At 32.3% G+C, this 19,226-nt stretch overlaps 1 protein-coding gene across 1 annotated transcript; it reads right to left on the bottom strand.

Moving 5' to 3' along the window:
- Positions 1–5,696: 5,696 nt before the first annotated feature.
- LOC123694540 (cystathionine gamma-lyase) lies at positions 5,697–18,332 on the bottom strand. The gene is made up of 8 exons (XM_045640006.1): positions 18,193–18,332; positions 17,459–17,611; positions 16,254–16,450; positions 15,566–15,656; positions 14,349–14,619; positions 9,156–9,308; positions 8,281–8,455; positions 5,697–6,313 (listed from the first exon to the last, which is right to left on the bottom strand). The coding sequence occupies exons 2-8, from the start codon at positions 17,609–17,611 to the stop codon at positions 6,157–6,159; spliced, it is 1,197 nt and encodes a 398-aa protein (XP_045495962.1). The 5' UTR covers positions 18,193–18,332; the 3' UTR covers positions 5,697–6,156.
- Positions 18,333–19,226: the final 894 nt, after the last annotated feature.

Below are 19,226 nucleotides of genomic sequence, written 5' to 3'. Positions count from 1 at the left end.
TATTATGAACGATGGTTATAAAAATAAAAGTTATATTTGTTGGTGTAAACTATTTTATTGATCAATAATTTTGGAATTTAAAACTGTCAACATTGATTACAATAAAACGCAGTTTTTTTTTATTACACTATTGTTTTTTTATCAAAACATGTATTTGAAGTACCATATAATATTATGCTGATCCAAGCATTTTCACTCAAAACTAATATCACTAATGATTTGTAAAAGTAAATTATTTCAATATACATTTCATAACCAACAAGTAAGAATAATTATTATTATTCCTACCTACAACAACAAACCTAAAACACTATTTACTATGGGAAAATAACCAGGAAGGTGAAAAACATTATATTATTATTTACGATTTCGACGCACTCGACTTTTAGTAAAATATAGTAGGTAAACATAATATTATGGTTTTGATTTTTGCTACTAGTATAAGAAAACTGCGTGTTCAAACTACTTGTTTGTCTGTCTGAAAATTCGGAAGTACTTTGGTAGTTTACCGATTTATAATAATATTGTATATATCGTTGTTTAAAAAATATTCAAACACAATAAAATATGATATACTGATTTATCACTGGTTTCAGTGATGAACTGATGAGTCAATGTTAGCCACTATACTTTCGTCATACGTGTGTATGATTGATGTGATTTGCAACGTGGTGATATTTCAGAAAAATCACGGGTCAAATTGTCCCACCGAAAATATAACTGCGTTATAAGAATAACTATACCTACGATAAATTATACATAATACAATATAGTCTCAAATGCATACTAGTGAAATATTTTATTTGAATCAATAAAATAAAAAAAAATAAAAAAAAATAATAATACAAAAATAAATTCACAACACAAGAAAATCCGCGCGCAAATCATAGCGCGTGACAATGAAATCAAGAACTTTCGAGCCGACGCGGACGCGACGCGGACGACGAAGGAGCCTAACAAAAGTACCTACAATCATAGGCGGCTCGTGACAAAATTGTATGGCCGTGTTCACTTGAAATAAAACAACGAAAATAGGTACCTACAATAGCGTTAGCAGTACAAAAAAAATGAGCACCACATTATAAATGTCTATTTAATATTTATACACTAAAAATTATAGAGTATTTCAAAACGAATTCAATTATTATTTAGCAATAATTAGAAAATCCCCGAATTTGCATTCGTGATCGTATTCATAGTGTTTGTCTACACTAATATTATAAAGAGGAAAACTTTGTTTGTTTGTTTGATTGTAATGAATAGGCTCATAAACTACTGGACATTTTACCAATGTTTGCAAGTTTGTGATTACTTTGATAGTTTACCGATTTATAATAATTGTATACTTATATCATTGTTTAAAAATATTCAAACACAATATGATATAGGTACTGATTTATCACTGGTTTCAGTGATGAACTGATGAGTCAATGTTAGCCACAATACTAATCACTTTCGTCATACATGTGTATGAACTATGATTGATGTGATTTGCAATGTGGTGAAATTTCATAAAAATCACGGGCCAATTTTTTGTTTTGAATCCCACCGAAAATACATATATTACTAATTGCGTTATTAGAATAATTAATTACTATACCCACGATCAATTATTACAATTTACAATATAGTCTCAAATGCATACTAGAGAAACATTGCAATTTGAATCAATTAAAATGCATAGCATACAAAAATAAATTCACAACACAAGAAATTCCGCGCGCAAATCATAGCGCGTGTCAATGAAATCAAGAATGTAATTTATATCAAGCCGACGACGACGCCGAACTAAAGTACCTACAGTACCATTTACCTTCAGTGTACAATACAGTTTACAGACCTACGACGGACGAACAATAATGAGTAATAAATTGTTTACAAAAAAAACCATAGTTTCTAAGGTCATTAGTTTTATTTTATTTTATTGTTATTTTCTTTGAACGATTGGAAATGAAATTACTCAATTTTTACATAGAACTTTGATTTATTAGAATTATGCTCATTATGTATAAGATAACGAACGCGAATGCACGACATCTAGCGCGTCTTATGTCTAAACATCGCCTTTCGTTTAGACATTGACGCGCTAGATCTGTAATAAGTATATAGTCTATGCGCTAGATGTCGTGCTTTATGTCGTGTTTCGCTTGGCAAAAGTCACGCACACTACTGTAGAAGTGTCAAATTTTTCCGGTATTTTACTGTTGTTTTTCTAAGTAAATATTGTAAATTATTGATTAAAAAGGTCGAACGCGCACACATTTCATTATAGAGAAGTGATAAAATGATTAGTTTTAAAGAAATAGTGTCTGTGTTAAGTGTTTAGAGGTAATCAAAAATGTATGGAGGGACGGTCGGAACATCCACCTTAAGTAAAAACAACCAATATTCCTTAAAATTATTATTATTATTCAAGTAGAATAATTAGTTGTTATTAAAAAACAAACACGTCAGTAATTATGCTTTAATAGCTTGATAAAATGTGTTACTATTGATAACATTAATGTAGCTACTTTAAAATTTTTTTTTAATGAAATCTTCATTCGAAACTGACTTTGTTTACATCTTAACCGAGATAAATACAGATATTATATTTTTAACATAAACAGAAATAATATTATCAAGGTTATGAAATTAAAGTTTATTAACTACTAGGTTTCCGCCCGCGGCTTCGCCCGCGCAGTCAAAGAAAAACCCGCATAGTTCCCGTTCCCGTGGGATTTCCGGGATTGCGTCATTTTCCCGGGATAAAAAGTAGCCTATGTCCTTTCTTGGGGACCTATCAAAATATATCCATACCAAATTTCATGAAAATTTGTTCAGTAGTTTAGGCGTGATTGAGTAACAGACAGACAGACAGAGTTACTTTCGCATTTATAATATTAGTATGGATTTATTTTTTATTGTAATTAATACCTACTCTGTTAATAATATGCATGAAATTTTTCAGTTGAATTCGCTCGCCCTGAAATATATTATTGCATTGTTCAATTATAGTCGAGCCAATTTAATAGGCAACATTTGACGTCTATCAATTTTATCTTCGAAGAGAGCTGCTTAAAAACATCGATTGAAGTGTATTAATCGATACGGATTTGAAACATTTGTCAATCGAATTTATTTATTTATGATGATTTTTATTCACAAGTAATCAATGCATTCGATTCTAGATGTCAGATTTCGATTTTTAGAGTAACGTCTCTAGTATTTAAAAAGAAAATAAAAAAAAAGTCGATATTTTTTTTTGTTTATTTAATAACAATTAAACCACATCGAATCAGACCCTGAAAAATGAAAAGGTTCTATTCCTGAGCATACTCAAGCGTAAGAGAAAAAAAAAGACTCGATTAGTAAAGTATTTCGGTCGCAAGAAAATCCTCCGCACATACAGACACACGGACGTCCAAGACAGAACTTTTTTAAGCTGTTTTTTAACTAGTTTAAATAACAAAAATGACATCAAAAATATCAGGAATGTTAAAAATAGTGTTTTTTCTTAATAATATGTGTGTGTATGTATTATCTTACAAGTGCAATGTATGATACCTAAAGACATTTTAAGTTTGAAAAATCAGATGTTTTGCGCGAAGTGACAGTAGTACCCACCTCAACGCTTCGCTTATGAGGCGTGCAATAAAGCGAGATAAATAGTTAGGTAGGTATGCAGGTCGTAGGTTAGGTATTCATAATCTTTTTAGCAGGTACACCATTTTCTCGTAATTTTTACTGTAGTGATATTTGCTTGATTTTATTATCAGGAGTGCTGAATAAAATAGCTGCAGTATAAGCTATATTTCTATTTATCTACAACTAGCTGCTCCGCGCGGTTTCACCCCCGTGGCTCCACTCCTGTTGGTCATAGCGTGATGATATATGGCCTATAACCTTCCTCGATAAATGGGCTATCTAACACCGAAAGAATTTTTCAAATCGGACCAGTAACCAGTAGTTCCCGAGATTAGCGCGTTCAAACAAACAAACTCTTCAGCTCTATATTATATTAGTATAGACTAGATTTCCGCCCGCGGCTTCGCCCGCGTTTGCAAAGGAAAACCCGCATAGTTCCCGTTCCCGTGGGAATTCCGGGATAAGAACTATCCTATGTGTTAATCCAAGTTACCCTCTATATGTGTGCTAAATTTCATTGTAATCGGTTCAGTAGTTTTTACGTGAAAGAGTAACAAACATCCATACATCCATACAAATTATTACGCATACGCATACGCATTTATAATATTAGTAGGATTTAAGTAGAGGTCCGCTCTCGCTTTGTCCCTGCCCCCTGGTTAATAATATAGAGCCTGTAACACTCAGGGATCATATAAATAATATCCAACGGTAAAATAATAATTTGAATCGTTGCAATACTTCCTGAAATTAACGCGTTTAAACAAAAACCTAAGACAAAAACCATCTGCATCTGAATGCATCACTTTGAAGTTTCTACGATCTCTTCATTAATTTATCTATAACTTTCTAATATGAAAATAATGTGTAGGTATATAATTCTAGGCTAGGAATTTTGATCTACAATGGGATCGTGTTGAAAATGAGGGACTAACACAGAGCAAGTAATATGAGGAACTAACTGATCAAAATGGACATTATCGGTTACGTGAACTAACTGTTTAAAATGTTGTATTGCCACTCATCCCATTTCGCCTGTATCAATTAACTTTGTAGGTGGATTGATTGTTAACATTGTTGTTAACACTCACTCTCCGGTCTCCCTTACCCGGAGTATGATCTCAAAGCGCACCTAAAATATTATAGATATTAGAATAATAATAAACGATGCCTTATTTATTATTCATGTATTGTTTTAATCACATATAAAGCATACTATTGAGTATTGAACTAGGATAGGATAAGGGTATGCCTAAATGCATTCTCCACTATAAAAAAAAAAAAAAAAAAAAGTGGAGTACCGAGTAGCGTGCACGAGGAGGCCCTGTATAGGTACTTACATTTTTGTGGGCCACACGCATCTAACAAATATCGAAATATATGTATGTTGATCTTTTTCATATGACATGACATGTTATGAAGATAGTTTTAATTTCTAAAGCTTTTTTATGATATTATTATATACCCCCTTACCCTTGGGGCCCCGTATTATTGATACAGCGGGAGATACGCCGCTAGAATAATTTTCTCAATTCTGAAACTAGCGGTTAATTGGCCAAATTCACTAAATACATCTCAAATTTCAATTGCCAATTGACATCAGAAATTACGATGATTGTTGTCCAAGAAGAATATTCATTTAACTACTATAATAGCCTTGGCGGGTAGTTTCCCTTGCGAACGAGTAGTCTGCACTCTGCAGACAAAAACAATTCTACAGCTACATTTCTGTCTTCGTTCATTAAAATCCGTTCAGTGGTTTTCGCGTGAAGAAATAACAAACTTACATGCAATATTATAATTTCGCATATGTTCCAATGTATGCTTAAATCTTTAAAACTACGCAACGGACTTTGATGCGGTTTTTTTAATAGATAGAGATAGTGATTCAAGAGGAAGGTTTAAGTATATAATTTTTTAGGTTTTCTACAAAGCGGGCGAAGCTGTGAGTGGAAAGCTAGTGTTTAATATTTAAATTAATTCGTACCTAGTATACTAGGTATCAAATACGTACACTGATGTGGGGATAAGGGGGTAAAGAAACAAAATAGTTAACGAAATTATTTAATTTAGATACTATGTATCGCTCGCATAGATAAAATAAAAATTCAACAAATACTATGAAATTGTCAGAGCCGTCGAAAGTCAGTGGAAATTCGAAATGATATTCATTTAATTATCCTAAAAATGCACATGTTTAACCCAACCCACCCGCTTATCTATGCAAATGTTTTTGTATAAAAATACTTCATTAACACAATAATAGCGTAAATGGTTTGTAAATACAAAGAAAGGTCTGGTTCAAGATTGTCGATAGTATTACAGTTTACAATTTACATGCATTCAAATATAAGTATACATATAAAATATAGGAACTCCATTTTAAATATTCTATTAATTTGTGTAAAATGATCACATTCCACCATTACATTTACATAACAAAATTAAAAAATAAAACGGACAAAATAAATACTAAATAAAATTGTGATACATTATTGAGAAATGATTAAATATGACTTATAAAACTATTTAATTCTTTAGATCAAAAGCTTTGTTAAGGGCTTGGTCTAGATCCTTAATCAAATCTCCTACATCTTCTAAGCCAACTGAAAGTCTGACTAGGTTGTCAGTAATTCCCAGTTTTGCTCTCTGGTCCTCGGGCACAGATGAATGCGTCATGAGAGAACTGAAAATTAGAAACGGATTATTAATATTTTCAATTATTAACCCATTTGTTTGTACTATGCATAGTATATTCTTGAAGCGATTCGTATAAATTAAATAAACAACAAATTTAATATTAAATAGGTATCTATTTAGTTTATTTCACATTACCTTTTAGCATATTTTATTGATAAAGTACCTATGGAAATGTGAAATTTTATGTTCGTTATGTTGACATTGAGACAATGTCTGGTCGCATCTAGATGAAATTTGCTATAGCATAAACTTAGCCGCAAGAAGCATGCAAAACCAAATATAGCCACAGCCCGACACGCCCACAAATGCACGATTAACATATTATGTAAATCCACAGTACTATTGCATCATGTTTTTCTATAGCGAATATAGTTAATGACGAACAAGTTTTCCTCTAACACGTCATTGCCATTGGTAGAATTTGCAATATAATGCTCACTATACGTAATAAAGGATGACGCAATAAGTCCTCGAAGGATAATTCTCGTATAGATTGCTTATCATTGGTTATACTGTGGTGTGTCATGGTTCTCCTAGACGTGTAATTAAAATCAATCAACGCTGAAATGTTTACATAAAGGTTTCTCACCATAATAATGCATGTAGATAATAGATATGAAATATTATGAATATTTTTTGCGTGTTAAATTATTTATTTTATTTTAATTGAAGTTAAAAAAAGACGTGTGGCACTCGGGGACGTCGTTACGGAATTTCTGGATTCGGTCCCCGCGCTCAAGGTCCGCGATAGAAGCTATGCAATAGCTTAAAAACTTATGAATTATGATTTATTAATTATAATAAGAACAGCTTTTTTATTCAATAACCACTAAATTAATAATCTATATAATACGCAGTATGGTAATTTTGAAAATGTTTCTATAGCAAACGTAAAAGGCCTACCTACCTAAATGTAAATGTAATTTTTAAAACGTTTTAAACAGATGTTTCTTGAATGGCACAACAAGATGTAAATTATAGCAATAGACGCAATTGAGTGGGTATCAACATCTTGTTACCATGTCGAATCCATTTTTTTTTATTCATTTGTTTCATTTATACAAAATAGATGTATTGAAATTTGAAATGTACCCATGTATTCCAATAATTTTTAACATTGGAGTTTTCTTGAAGGCACTTTAGGTACTTTCGGGAATTTATACGGGTTAAAAATCGTTCCATGAGGCACTTTAGTCCTGAGTGTCGAAGGTCTTCATTTCACATAGTCAATGCTATGTTAGAACATATTATATTTTTTGTTGGAACGAAGTTCCTTATCGCGTGTTGTGAAATGGGGCTAGACGGAAAAAATTCTTACGAAAAGTTGTCGTCGAAAAGTTGTCACGACACTTTTTGCTAGAGTTGTAAGCATGCATGGTTCTCTGTCTGTCTCTCTCTAACTTAACACTTCGTTCCATCCGGATGTCCCTTGATTTATGTATTAAGGCGAAACACATATGTTTCGCCTTCGCGTTTTTTTTGTGTGATTGAATACTTAATAATACTACACTTATTATTCTGTCAAAAATAGTATTACTAATTAATATATTATCTTCTTTTAGAGTGTCCATAGTTATTCGAATCCTCTCAGTTAGAATGCTATAACGTGCTCATACGTAAACTTGCACAGTACCATGGCAACTACGATTCAATTTCATTGTATGCAAATGATGCAATTCATTAATATGCACTTCTTATTTTTCTGTGTTTTTCATTATTTGAAATGATTTGATTTGTGATTCTTGGACTTTGAACTCGATTTTTTATTATTCAGGTTACATACAAATTTTAAAAAGTTGTTATCTGAATCCAAGCTATATACGACTCCAATACCTAATCCAAAATTATTAAAATGCCTTCAGCCCCTCTTCAGCCATAATTTGTGTAACTAACACGATCTTAATATTTTATGTGCATTTTGCACATTTTAAATTCTAAATAAATTATACTTACGGTAATTCAGCTAAACTTTCATATCCACCCAGACTCTCGGCAAGTGTGAAATATTTCAAGGAAGTGAGGAAAGTCTTAGATTCCTTCAGATCTCCGGTGTGCTTGAAACTGAACGTTCCAGAATGTCCTGTCATTTGTTTTTGTGAGATTTTGTATTGTGGGTGAGAAGGAAGACCTGAAATAGAATATACATTATTAAGACTAGTCTATATACATCTATTAAGACTAGTCTTTCTTTATTACCTATATCCTACAAATATAATATCCGCATTTTTTAGATTTTTTGGTCCCAGCTGTGAAAATTAAATGCGTCAAAACTGATATTTAATACTCAATATTATTCACACTTTCATCTACGTGAGTTTAAATTCGTAACTGCGTGCAAAATTTAATTGTTACGGAGTTCATGTTTTACATTAAAATTAGTAATGAGGTAAGAGAATATTATTTTCATTTATGGTTTTATATATTCACTTATACAGTAAGTAATTTAGTATGAATAGTCATATTAAAGTAAGTGTACTCTCATTTTCTAAGAAATCTGAAACAATCAGTGATTCAATGTAGCCATTTAATGGAACGAAGACAATGCATCGTTCCTATCCATCGTGTCAATTATCAGTTAGGTACCTATTGAAATAATCATTCGGCATCGAACATAAAAAAATAATAACACTTTTTCCAAAAAATATATGAGCATTATTAATAATAATAATGTGTTAGGACTAATAGGTATAGTGTACACAGTGTACGACATTACGCTGGCAAATTATTCTTTTTACTAAAATATTAGCGAGTAATTAGCATACCCCAAGTAATCCTTACTATTTAATATTTTATAAACAATAAAATTAATTTATTAAACTTTTTCTCACCAGGATGTAAAACTTCAACAATTTTAGGATGTTCATACAGCCACTGCGCAATAATTAAAGATGATTTCTTGTGTTGTTCCATCCGAACGGCGAGGGTCTTCAAACTCCTGCTGACTAAGTAGCAGTCCATTGGTGACGGGACTATACCCATTGCTGAAAAATTATTTTATTGTACATACATGTAATTTAAATACTACGGGTAATTAATTATACGGAATCTCCCTTTTAGACCACATACCAAATAGAACTATCAGAAAACGTACAAAGGTTACTGATATTGTTCTCAAAGTATGCCAACTCAAGTGGAGATGGGCAGGCCACATGTGCCGAAGGAGCGACGGGCGATGGGCGTTGAAAGTGGCGGAATGGAGACCATGGAATGGTAGACGTAAGCCAGGCAAACCGAAAGCACGGTGGTCCGACGATATTTCTAAAACAGCGGGTAAATCTTGGATGCGTCTGGCCAAAGACCGAAAAGAATGGAAAAAACATGAGGAGGCCTATACCCGACTATGGGTGAATTAAGGCTTGAAAGAAGAAGAATAGACTATCGTCTTGGAAAATTCAGATTATGTATAATTTATCTATCACTATTTATTGTGATAAATGTCACAATATAATGTACACAGTTGCCAAATTTTGTTTAGACCTAACCGCAGCGGCCGTTTCTTGAGAGAATAGAAGGATCAGGAATCTTATCATTCGCGAAAAATATTTAAAAAGTATAAAAAACTATCCAAAAAACCTTTTTACGTAATAACTATCATTGTATTAAACACAAAATTATTACTCCCCAAATACAACGGAAGTAGGTACGTAATAATATTAAATTATCGAAGTCATATTATTTATGGTTTGATAAGTAAAATATATCGATGAAGGTACATAAGATCGGAAAAATTTGCTTCTTGTTAAGGTGTTAATGAAGCCATTTATGAAGTTCTTATTGTTTTAACATATTAGTAAACAAGGTAGAACATCTTGATGTTAATGAAATGGAAATAATTTTACAACGATAAATTATAATATGAGAATAAGTGGATAGATATTGTGTTGGGTTTTGAATAACCTTCATGGTTTACAGAAATTTTATGTAAGACAAACTGTAATTTTATTAGTGGAACGAACCACAAGACTGAGCACTGTGACTGAGCATCTAGTGTGTGAAACTTTACACGATGTAATTTCATACCTCTAGCGAAAATCTTGGCCCAATTACCTTTACTCTTTAGTCATTTATATCTATAAGCCATTGATACATCTACTGTACCTATGGTCGTTAGGTACCTGTTTTTAAAAAAAAGCTCAAACATAGTTATGTCACAGCTTATGTTATGGTATAGGACATAGGTCATAGAATATATTTTTTAGTTGAATGTAAATATTTTCCTCGTAAATCCCTCATCAAGATGATAATGTAAAGAAACATGTTTTCACATAGAATCACCTATTTTTATAACGAAACTATAGGTATCTTTCTATATCTTTATTCGCAGATTTTATCAAATAGCAAGACAAAAATAAACTTAAGATCCCTATTTATAAACACGTTGATTCGTTGTAATGTTATCTGTTCCAAAACGCACCGTATGAAATAACAACAAGAAATAAGAATACATTACCCAAGGCTAATGCTCCTTGTAATGTAAGCCTTTAAAGTTATGAATAAATTCAAGCAATCAAAATCTTTGACAACCTTGGAGGCCTCATACTAAATTTAGATACCTCCATATTGATTTGCGAATTCTTTAAAGCAGCACCCATCTTTTGACTTTTACGGTTTACTTTCTGTGGTTTACTTATCATTCTGTATTGGGCTCTCTGCATACATTGGGCAGCGTTGGCCCAACGTATGCAGTGCGTATGCAGAGCGTTGGCGACAAATGATTGTCGATGTTTGCGGCCATTAAGGCGATTATATTATGTACAATGGCGGCCGATCTAAGATATTTTAGGCCCTACACGATTGCCTCACTGCCCACTCGTATTAACTGGCCAAATGCTGCCCATTACAAAGAGGGCCCATACAGGTTTACATTTGTTATCCCGTACCCGCAATCATGCTACGAGCGTGTGTTGTCGGCCTAATAATGACGTAAGATCTTTGCCAAAAATATTCGCATTCCAAGGTCGGTCTGTGATAATGACAGTAGGTTGGACGAGTTAAAATTTTATTGCTCCCATGATAATACAAAATTGTATACTAATTGTTACAAAGATAATTCATTTAATAAGCATAGAGATAGCGGCGAGATCATTTCATAACAAGATAACATTATAGCTTATAACAGTTTGACTAGGTTCCTATATTATCTTTGAAGTAGGTAACTACATATTTAGTAATCTGTGATAATATGATCTATATCTGTTGCTGTTTAGAATAATTGAAAGATGTAACTTACAATAAATATTATTATTGGGATAGAATTTATCCTATGATGATTTTCAACTTAGATTTTAAAACTCATATAATTTATTTCTCCCTAAAATAAAAATGAGTTTGGAACTCCACGTACACCTTTAACTCGCAGTTAATGTAAAATTCCAAATAATTTTTAAAATTGGTTGAGTGTTTTTCACTTTTAGTATATATCTCAAATCGTCTCTTGTAAAATATATTATTTCTGTAATTTTCGCATGAGCTTGTTTTTAGGTACCTAATTTATGAAGCAATTTGTAGTTAGGTAAGTACTTCTTCGCTATATCAAAGGTAAGGTAGGTGTAATAAGTAACTTGTAATTCGGTGTTCCTTCTAAGTCACTTAAATCTAAAACAGTAGAAAGAGAAGAGAAGAATTTCGATTTTCAGGTAGGATCAAAGTGTAGGTACCTACTTAGGTGGCCAAAGGCTATAAGTACGTGTTACGGCACGCGGTCGATTTATTTATATTTTTTGAAATTTTCTTCCAAATCTAGTTCTGATCAGGTGTATAATTACTTATCCCTGTAGCCTACCATTATTATTTATATTACAATAAATAACGATAATAATAAGTTTCTAGGTACCTATGTACAATAAATTACGATATAATGACGTTATTTGACAGTAATCGCTAATGATTGCCATAAATAAAAGTTTTTGTGAGGCAATTAATTTTTTTTTTGTTTGTTCTCCTTTGACACCTTATGGCCGTTTAACATTATTTATAAACCTTCTGTTAGTTTATGATCCCACCGCGCGCAAGATTAGTGCGTTAATACTTTCATAGGTTTTTTGCTAAGACCAAAATTGTATGTATATTTATGCGGCCAAATTTTGAGTGGCAACCTAGTCGATATAATATATTCTCCTAATTATAAATATGTATAAGCACATAAAGGTTTGGTTTAAGCAAAAAAACTGTGAACGCACTAATCCTGCTGTGGGATCTTAGACTTATGGCAAATTATAAATTATTGTTTCTAATTTTAATAATTTGAAATTAAAAAATTAAACACCTTAACCCTAGAATACTAAACATCGCCTGACAGGCCGCGTGCGGTTAGTTTTTTCCGATTATTTCAAGTACGCATCCGCGAAGCATATTGTGCTTTCACGCCAATTCGGTATTCTCCGAGCCGCAGTAGCCAACGCAAGCGGGCCAGGCTCGGATGCTTTGTTTACGAAATATAAGGCACTCAGTCGCTTGGGAGGCGATCATTAGTATTTACGGTAAGTTTAATTTTTGGTAACTATTTTTTGTTTTGCGATTTTTTTAGCATGTAGCTATGTTATAACTTTCGAAATGTTTATTTTATTTTTAGATGGATCTCAACGACGAACAAATAGCCGATTTTTTACTAAATGAGAACTCTGACAGTGAAACTGAGGACTACCTGGAAATGGATCCTTATGACTCTGACGATGCGTGGCAGATCCTTCTTTCGTCGAATTTCGACGGGAAAAAGACTTAGAAAATATTGTACTAGATAACCAGAACCCCTGAACATATAATTACATAGCCAGAACATAACAATAAAAATTACTGCTTGGAACATCGCTCTCCAAACTGCAGTTCCTGTGACAAAAAATATATCTGAGTTCAAATTAGTTTTTAGACAAAACTGTTATGTTGCCATAAGTTTTATTTAGATTTTTAAGAAGTTTATAAACTCAATAGTGTAATGATGCCAAAAAAAAATAAGATGTAGAAGATTTTTTTTTGTTTTAAGACTGTTCAAAGACTGTTATATTATAATAAAAAATGTTAATGACTTTAAGGTTTTAGTAAAAAATTTATTTTAAAGAAGAATGGTTCAGTTTAGTTTTTGCAAAGGTAGAGGTTTGCCTATTAATTTAGGTTACCTTTATAAATAAAAATAAGGAAAACTGATATAATTTACATATATTACACAGTTTTATTTAAAAAGTAGCCTCCGGAGCGATCATTAGTATTTAGCTGTAGTAAATTTATATTAGTATTCTAGGGTTAATAAACATGCTAACAACTATCTCAAATATTTTAATATTCAAGCCATATTATGCGAATCTAATTTAAAACCAAAATCAAATCATGTTTTATTTAGGTGCTTACTTAATCACCAATCTGCTTCGATCAAGAAGCTTCTTGCCTTTAATTGATATTGATTGGTCATTGCTGTCGTTCAGTTCAGTCGAAATAAACTTGACCGCAGTCAAGTGCAAAATATTGATTAAAACAGTCAAAACAAAACAATGAAATCTTTATGAATAAGGGGTCACAGACCATCATGGTATACATCATAATATAACTAATTACAAGGTGTGATAAGGATATATATTTTACGACGTCTTTTAATTTTTTTATCCTACGTCTACAAAAGATAAGTCAATAGACGGCATTTCATTTTTCAGAATTATATAGTGAATATTTCCAATGCTCTGCAAAAGCGTACCATGTCGACAATTTACCAAAAAAAAACATCCTAAATTTTCATTTAACACACATCCTTTACTAGAATACAAAGGACAAAGGTAGGTATTCAATATTCATCGAGGTTTTTAGCAACTAAACTAAAACTTTAAAAAATATTGATGTTCATGGCATCATCATGGCATAGGTAGGTATACCTAATTATGTAGATATATAAAAATTGATAACATTCTTTTGTACTAAGATATTATTTATTATAATAATATTAAAATATTATCTGTTATTAATCTTAAACAAACCTATCACTATCTATTGATGGATCTTCAAATAACCGAAACAAGATGATCTATAAAAATACTTACATTTCTGTAGAAAACGTAGTCTCTTCTCCAAATCATCGTCGTTCACAACCGCTGCGCCCATGATAACATCGGAGTGGCCATTCATGTATTTAGTTATTGAATACATAACTATATCTGCGCCAAAGTCGAGGGGCCTTTGCAAGTATGGCGTAAGGAAGGTGTTATCTACCACCACAATAATATCTTGGCTATAACTCTTCGCTAATTTTGTTACTACTTCCAAATCTATCACTTTGAGGAGCGGGTTTGTGGGCGTTTCTATCCATAGCATCTGAGAGATAATACACGTGTTAAAAGAGGTTCGTAAATAATTACCTATTATATATATACTGGCGACTGATTGCGTTATTCTGTATTGTGTGAAAAGTTTTCCTGTTGGTGACAAAATAACATGAACTTTGGTTCCATGACTAAACCATCTTCATATTAGATATTATGGAGGGCGTAGATTATTTACATCAAACATAAGATTGGCACCATTTTTTTAGCCTTATTAGCGCATTTTGTACATCACACATGTGACATGACATACGAACATCTATAAACAATTTTTATTTGTTTAGACATTAAAGGGCCGGTTTCTTAATATTTATTTTAAAATTAACATGACATATTTTTAAATGTACTAAACAATTAACTACTACAATCTTGACTACAATACACGATATAGTTTTAAGCACGATAAAAGATTCGAAAAGCGGCACTAAGCCGTTTCAAAAAGTGCATATTATCTTGGTTTGATTGATACTAGATAATAATGTTTGTAATACGCCCAATCATTTTATCAATGATTCTTTAATACAACATGTAAGCCGCATATCAAATGTATCTCGATTGCTTGTTGATTGTTTTCAACAACACCAATGACTTTTCTTTATCGTTTCTCTCAACTTAAACCTTCATAACATCTTTATTTACATTTAAAATATGACGAAATAATAATATATTATCGTTTAAAGTTTACAAAATAACGATAAGGGATAAATGAAACAAGTTTACAAGAATACCTACTTTCTTTGTTGTTGTGTGCGCTTTTGTTTTTGTTTCAGTATATTGACACGCTTAAAATGTGACCTTTGTGTTCAATTATGCACTAATTAACATCATAGCTATATTATTTAATTTACAGCCAGTGTGACTTGTTTTAATAGTGGGAAAAACCACACATGTATGCAAAAAGAAAGGTAAGCCAAAAGTAAGTTGACCAAAAAACTTACCTTTGTATTCTTTTGCAGTCCTTTCTTTACTTCCTCAATATCAGTGAAATCAGCGAACGATATTTCTATGCCCAGTCTTTGCAGGACGTGACTATAAACAAAACAAATAAATTAATATCCAGTTATGAATATTTATTGCTTACAAACTGAATTTACTACGACATTAGTGAAATAATTAACCATCCATACAAATTTAAATGCGTTCTAACTTCTATTTAAAGGCATAGATACATTTTTAACCGACTTCAAAAAAAAGGAGGAGGTTATGGAGGAGGAAATGTATGTACACCGATTACTCCGAGGTTTCTGAACCGATTTACGTGATCATTATTTTGTTTGATGCGGGATGGTGTCGAATTGGTCCCATAAAAATTCAGATAGGCCCAGTAGTTTTTATTTTATGAGCATTTTTGTATGTATTTGTAAATGTTGCAAGTGCAAGTTTGAAGTCGGTTGTTTTTAACGCAGTTATCACTTGTTCAGTATATCTCCCAAGAGTCGTTCCCTACACTAATCGCCTATGTTTTCTATCTTGAGTAAAGAGGGTAGATTGTATATAATATGAAACATGAAAGCCCTTTTCGATCTCTGATTTTCAACTCTTCTTACAAAGTTACCATTACAGAGAAAAACTCAACAAACACCACCCTTAACATTAACTCGAAATATCAAAAACAATCGTAAATACCTAAATAGTCTATTAGTTCCTCCATACACATCGTCGCAGGACAGAATATGGTCGCCTTGGCTCAACAAAGACGCGATAGTTGTGATCGCTCCGAGCCCAGAAGCGAAGGCTAATCCATGCTTGCCACCATCCAAAGCAGCTAAGCATTCTTCCAGGGAATTCCTTGTTGGGTTACCTGATCTGCTATAGTCGAACTTCTAAAATCATATACAGAATCGAAATTTTATGTGGCAAGAGAAACAAAAACGATGAAATGTTAAAAGTGCGTAAAACAAAGGTAGAACATTGAGTTAATAATATGTACTCAATGAGGCAGAAGCTATGTGTGTAAACACGACTGCCTACGGTATTTTAATAACTTTCGTCTAGGCAATCGTCTAAGACCTAAGTTATGATCGTATTTTTTTACCGTGTTTATTATAATTTTCAGCGTTGTTACATATCGTAACTACCTACGTATCTATTGTCGATTTACTATTCCTTAGTTTTCATTTCATACTGAGGTAAAAGGAAAGCCGGTTGAGAAAACGAGATCATTCAACTTAACTACTCGAGAGCTAGAATTGATTGACCTACCCTGCATGCTAGTCAATTAATAATTTTGAGTATTTAATTAAAAAAAAAGAAAACCGTTAAAATTGAATAACTCTTAGGTACTTCATTTTAAGCCTTTAAATCGAAGAATCGAGAAACGAAGAGAATTGTAAAGATGCCATCTTTCGTTTTATTTTATTTTATAAATAATGTTTACAGTATGAGTATATACTTAATCAAAAATAAAAATTTCCAAAGACACTTTCAAAATATAGGAACAATAGGCAATGTAGGTAGGTATGATGAAATTTTTGAATACATCTCAGTTACGAGAACAATATTGAAATTTAAAAAATTGCAAATTCCGCACATTCATACTCAAACGTCCATCATCGCAATGAATTATGGAACCGGTCAGCCAACGGAACTCGGAATTCTAGGAAACCGATTTTGGCAGAAACACCAGGTGAATAATAAAGGTGAAAGAAAGAAATTCTTTTGTAATTTGTACTTCGCATTATCACAACAATGTACCGCCAAATTACCTACTTACTAAATAATGTATTTTAAATCGTGTTTGACAGCTTTTATTTATAAAGCACTTTTCTTTTTACAATCGGAAGTAGGTACCTACTTCATTGTTCGTTATCGGCAATCAAGCACTTCCTTACCTCATATTCAGCAGGTCCCGACTGTTTGAAGGTGGTCGATGTTACGATTGGTGTCACCACCGCATTCGATTGCCATTTGTCAGGATTTGTACCCGCATGAATTGCAATAGTGGCAAAGCCGGGTTTTTGCTCCAGAAAACCGTGATCACCCATCTACAAAATATTCATTGCATTATGTAGGTACCTACCTATTGTCTATTTTATAATATTTTTTTAATATTATTTCTTTAGACTTCTCTCAATCTTTTACAAGTTAAAAATTTTAAGAAACGTCTGCAAGGCAGCAAGGGGCTTAACTAGTATCTTGTAAGATAAGTGAATACAGAATATTAAACATTTTTAAATTATTATTATTTACGTATAGGTGACTTCAACAGTCAGTCTTCACTGCATTTTCATTTTGAAAATGAGTGAAACAGCTGTTTTAAAAAATAATTTGTACTGAATTAAATATTCAAGAGAACAGTCATAATTTCACAAGACCTATTTTTTTTATTTATTAATTAAATAGGAATATTAATTAAATTGGTTTCCAAAATTGTGTAGTAACGCTAATATATTAGTTAAAAAAATGACCATGACGTGGTTGCTTCATTACCTACCTAGCTAAGCTACCTAGGTACCAATCGAATAATGTATTAAAGATGCGAAAATAAATATTTTTAAAAAGAAAGATAAATGAAAAAATAAATACTAAATAAAATAATTAACTAAATCTTTAATTAAAATCTTACCTCAATATATTATATTATTTTAAAGACACACCGGTAATTTAACCTCAAATACGAAATTTAATACACCCACGATTACACAAAATACAAATAACTACCACACTCCTCCACTAGACCCGAGTAAACTGAAAAGTGACAAGTGAATACATAACTGACAAGCGTTTTATACCTATTCATTCAGACAACAGACGAAGAAGCGACAGAAGCGATATTGTTGTGAAATAAAACAATTATTATTATGATTCATGACTAAATCTTGAATAATACTACACCAAGCTTTATCATCGTGATGGGTTGGAAATAGGCATTAAAATTATCTCAGAAACGCAAATATGACCATGAGTACTGTATGTATTTTAATAGCAATTTTAATAAATGATAATTTTTTATAAATTTTATTGTTATTGTAGGTAGCAAGAAGCTTATATCTTAAAGGCCCTACTCACGGTTCAACACAACCAACAATCTGCTGAAACAATTTGTTGCAGTCGCGATTGAGCGTTCTCTACTCACGATTCATCCAACCCTCAATCTGATGACACAATTTCATTCCGCGATTGCTTGCCACAACGTGTGCACGTCACGTTGATGCCTGGCCTGATGCTAAACCTCAACGCAATAATACGCATTATTAATGGATATACTAATTTATGAAATATAAGATAATTATCTTTGTAAAGCTTGTATTTTTTCCAATTTTATTGATAGATTTCAAGGGCTATAAAGTATAAACGGCTATAAAATATAAACATCTTCCTCAAATATGTAAAAATGTCTTTCCCGCGTTTATCTCAAAACCGCCATTTTGCGATTAACGCGGCAGCGCGATTGAGCCGAGATTGGAACAATCACAATACTCACGTTTCAACACGCACACAATCTGCTGAGACAATTTGTCGGGTTGCTTCCGCGCCGATCCAATACACAACATGTTGGGTTACGCCCCCAACGTGCCCTCAACTATACTATTCACGACAAAATCTGTCAGCTCACTGCAAATTGTGTCAACAGATTGTTACTGAAATTGAATCGTGAGT

Source organism: Colias croceus, chromosome 1 (assembly GCF_905220415.1).
Source record: "Colias croceus chromosome 1, ilColCroc2.1".
Classification (NCBI taxonomy): Eukaryota; Metazoa; Arthropoda; class Insecta; order Lepidoptera; family Pieridae; genus Colias; species Colias croceus.
The sequence above is the reverse complement of the archived record's forward strand: the minus strand, read 5'-3'. Positions and strand labels throughout refer to the sequence as shown.

Bases quoted from the DNA above. Each gene is read 5' to 3' on its own strand.
- LOC123694540 (XM_045640006.1), bottom strand. From the start codon at position 17,611: ATGGGTGATCACGGTTTTCTGGAGCAAAAACCCGGCTTTGCCACTATT. The intron at 14,620-15,565 runs GTAAGTTTTTTG...ATTATCTCTCAG, and splicing joins GACTGCAAAAGAATACAAAG to ATGCTATGGATAGAAACGCC. The intron at 8,456-9,155 runs GTGAGAAAAAGT...ATTCTATTTCAG, and splicing joins TGTTGAAGTTTTACATCCTG to GTCTTCCTTCTCACCCACAA.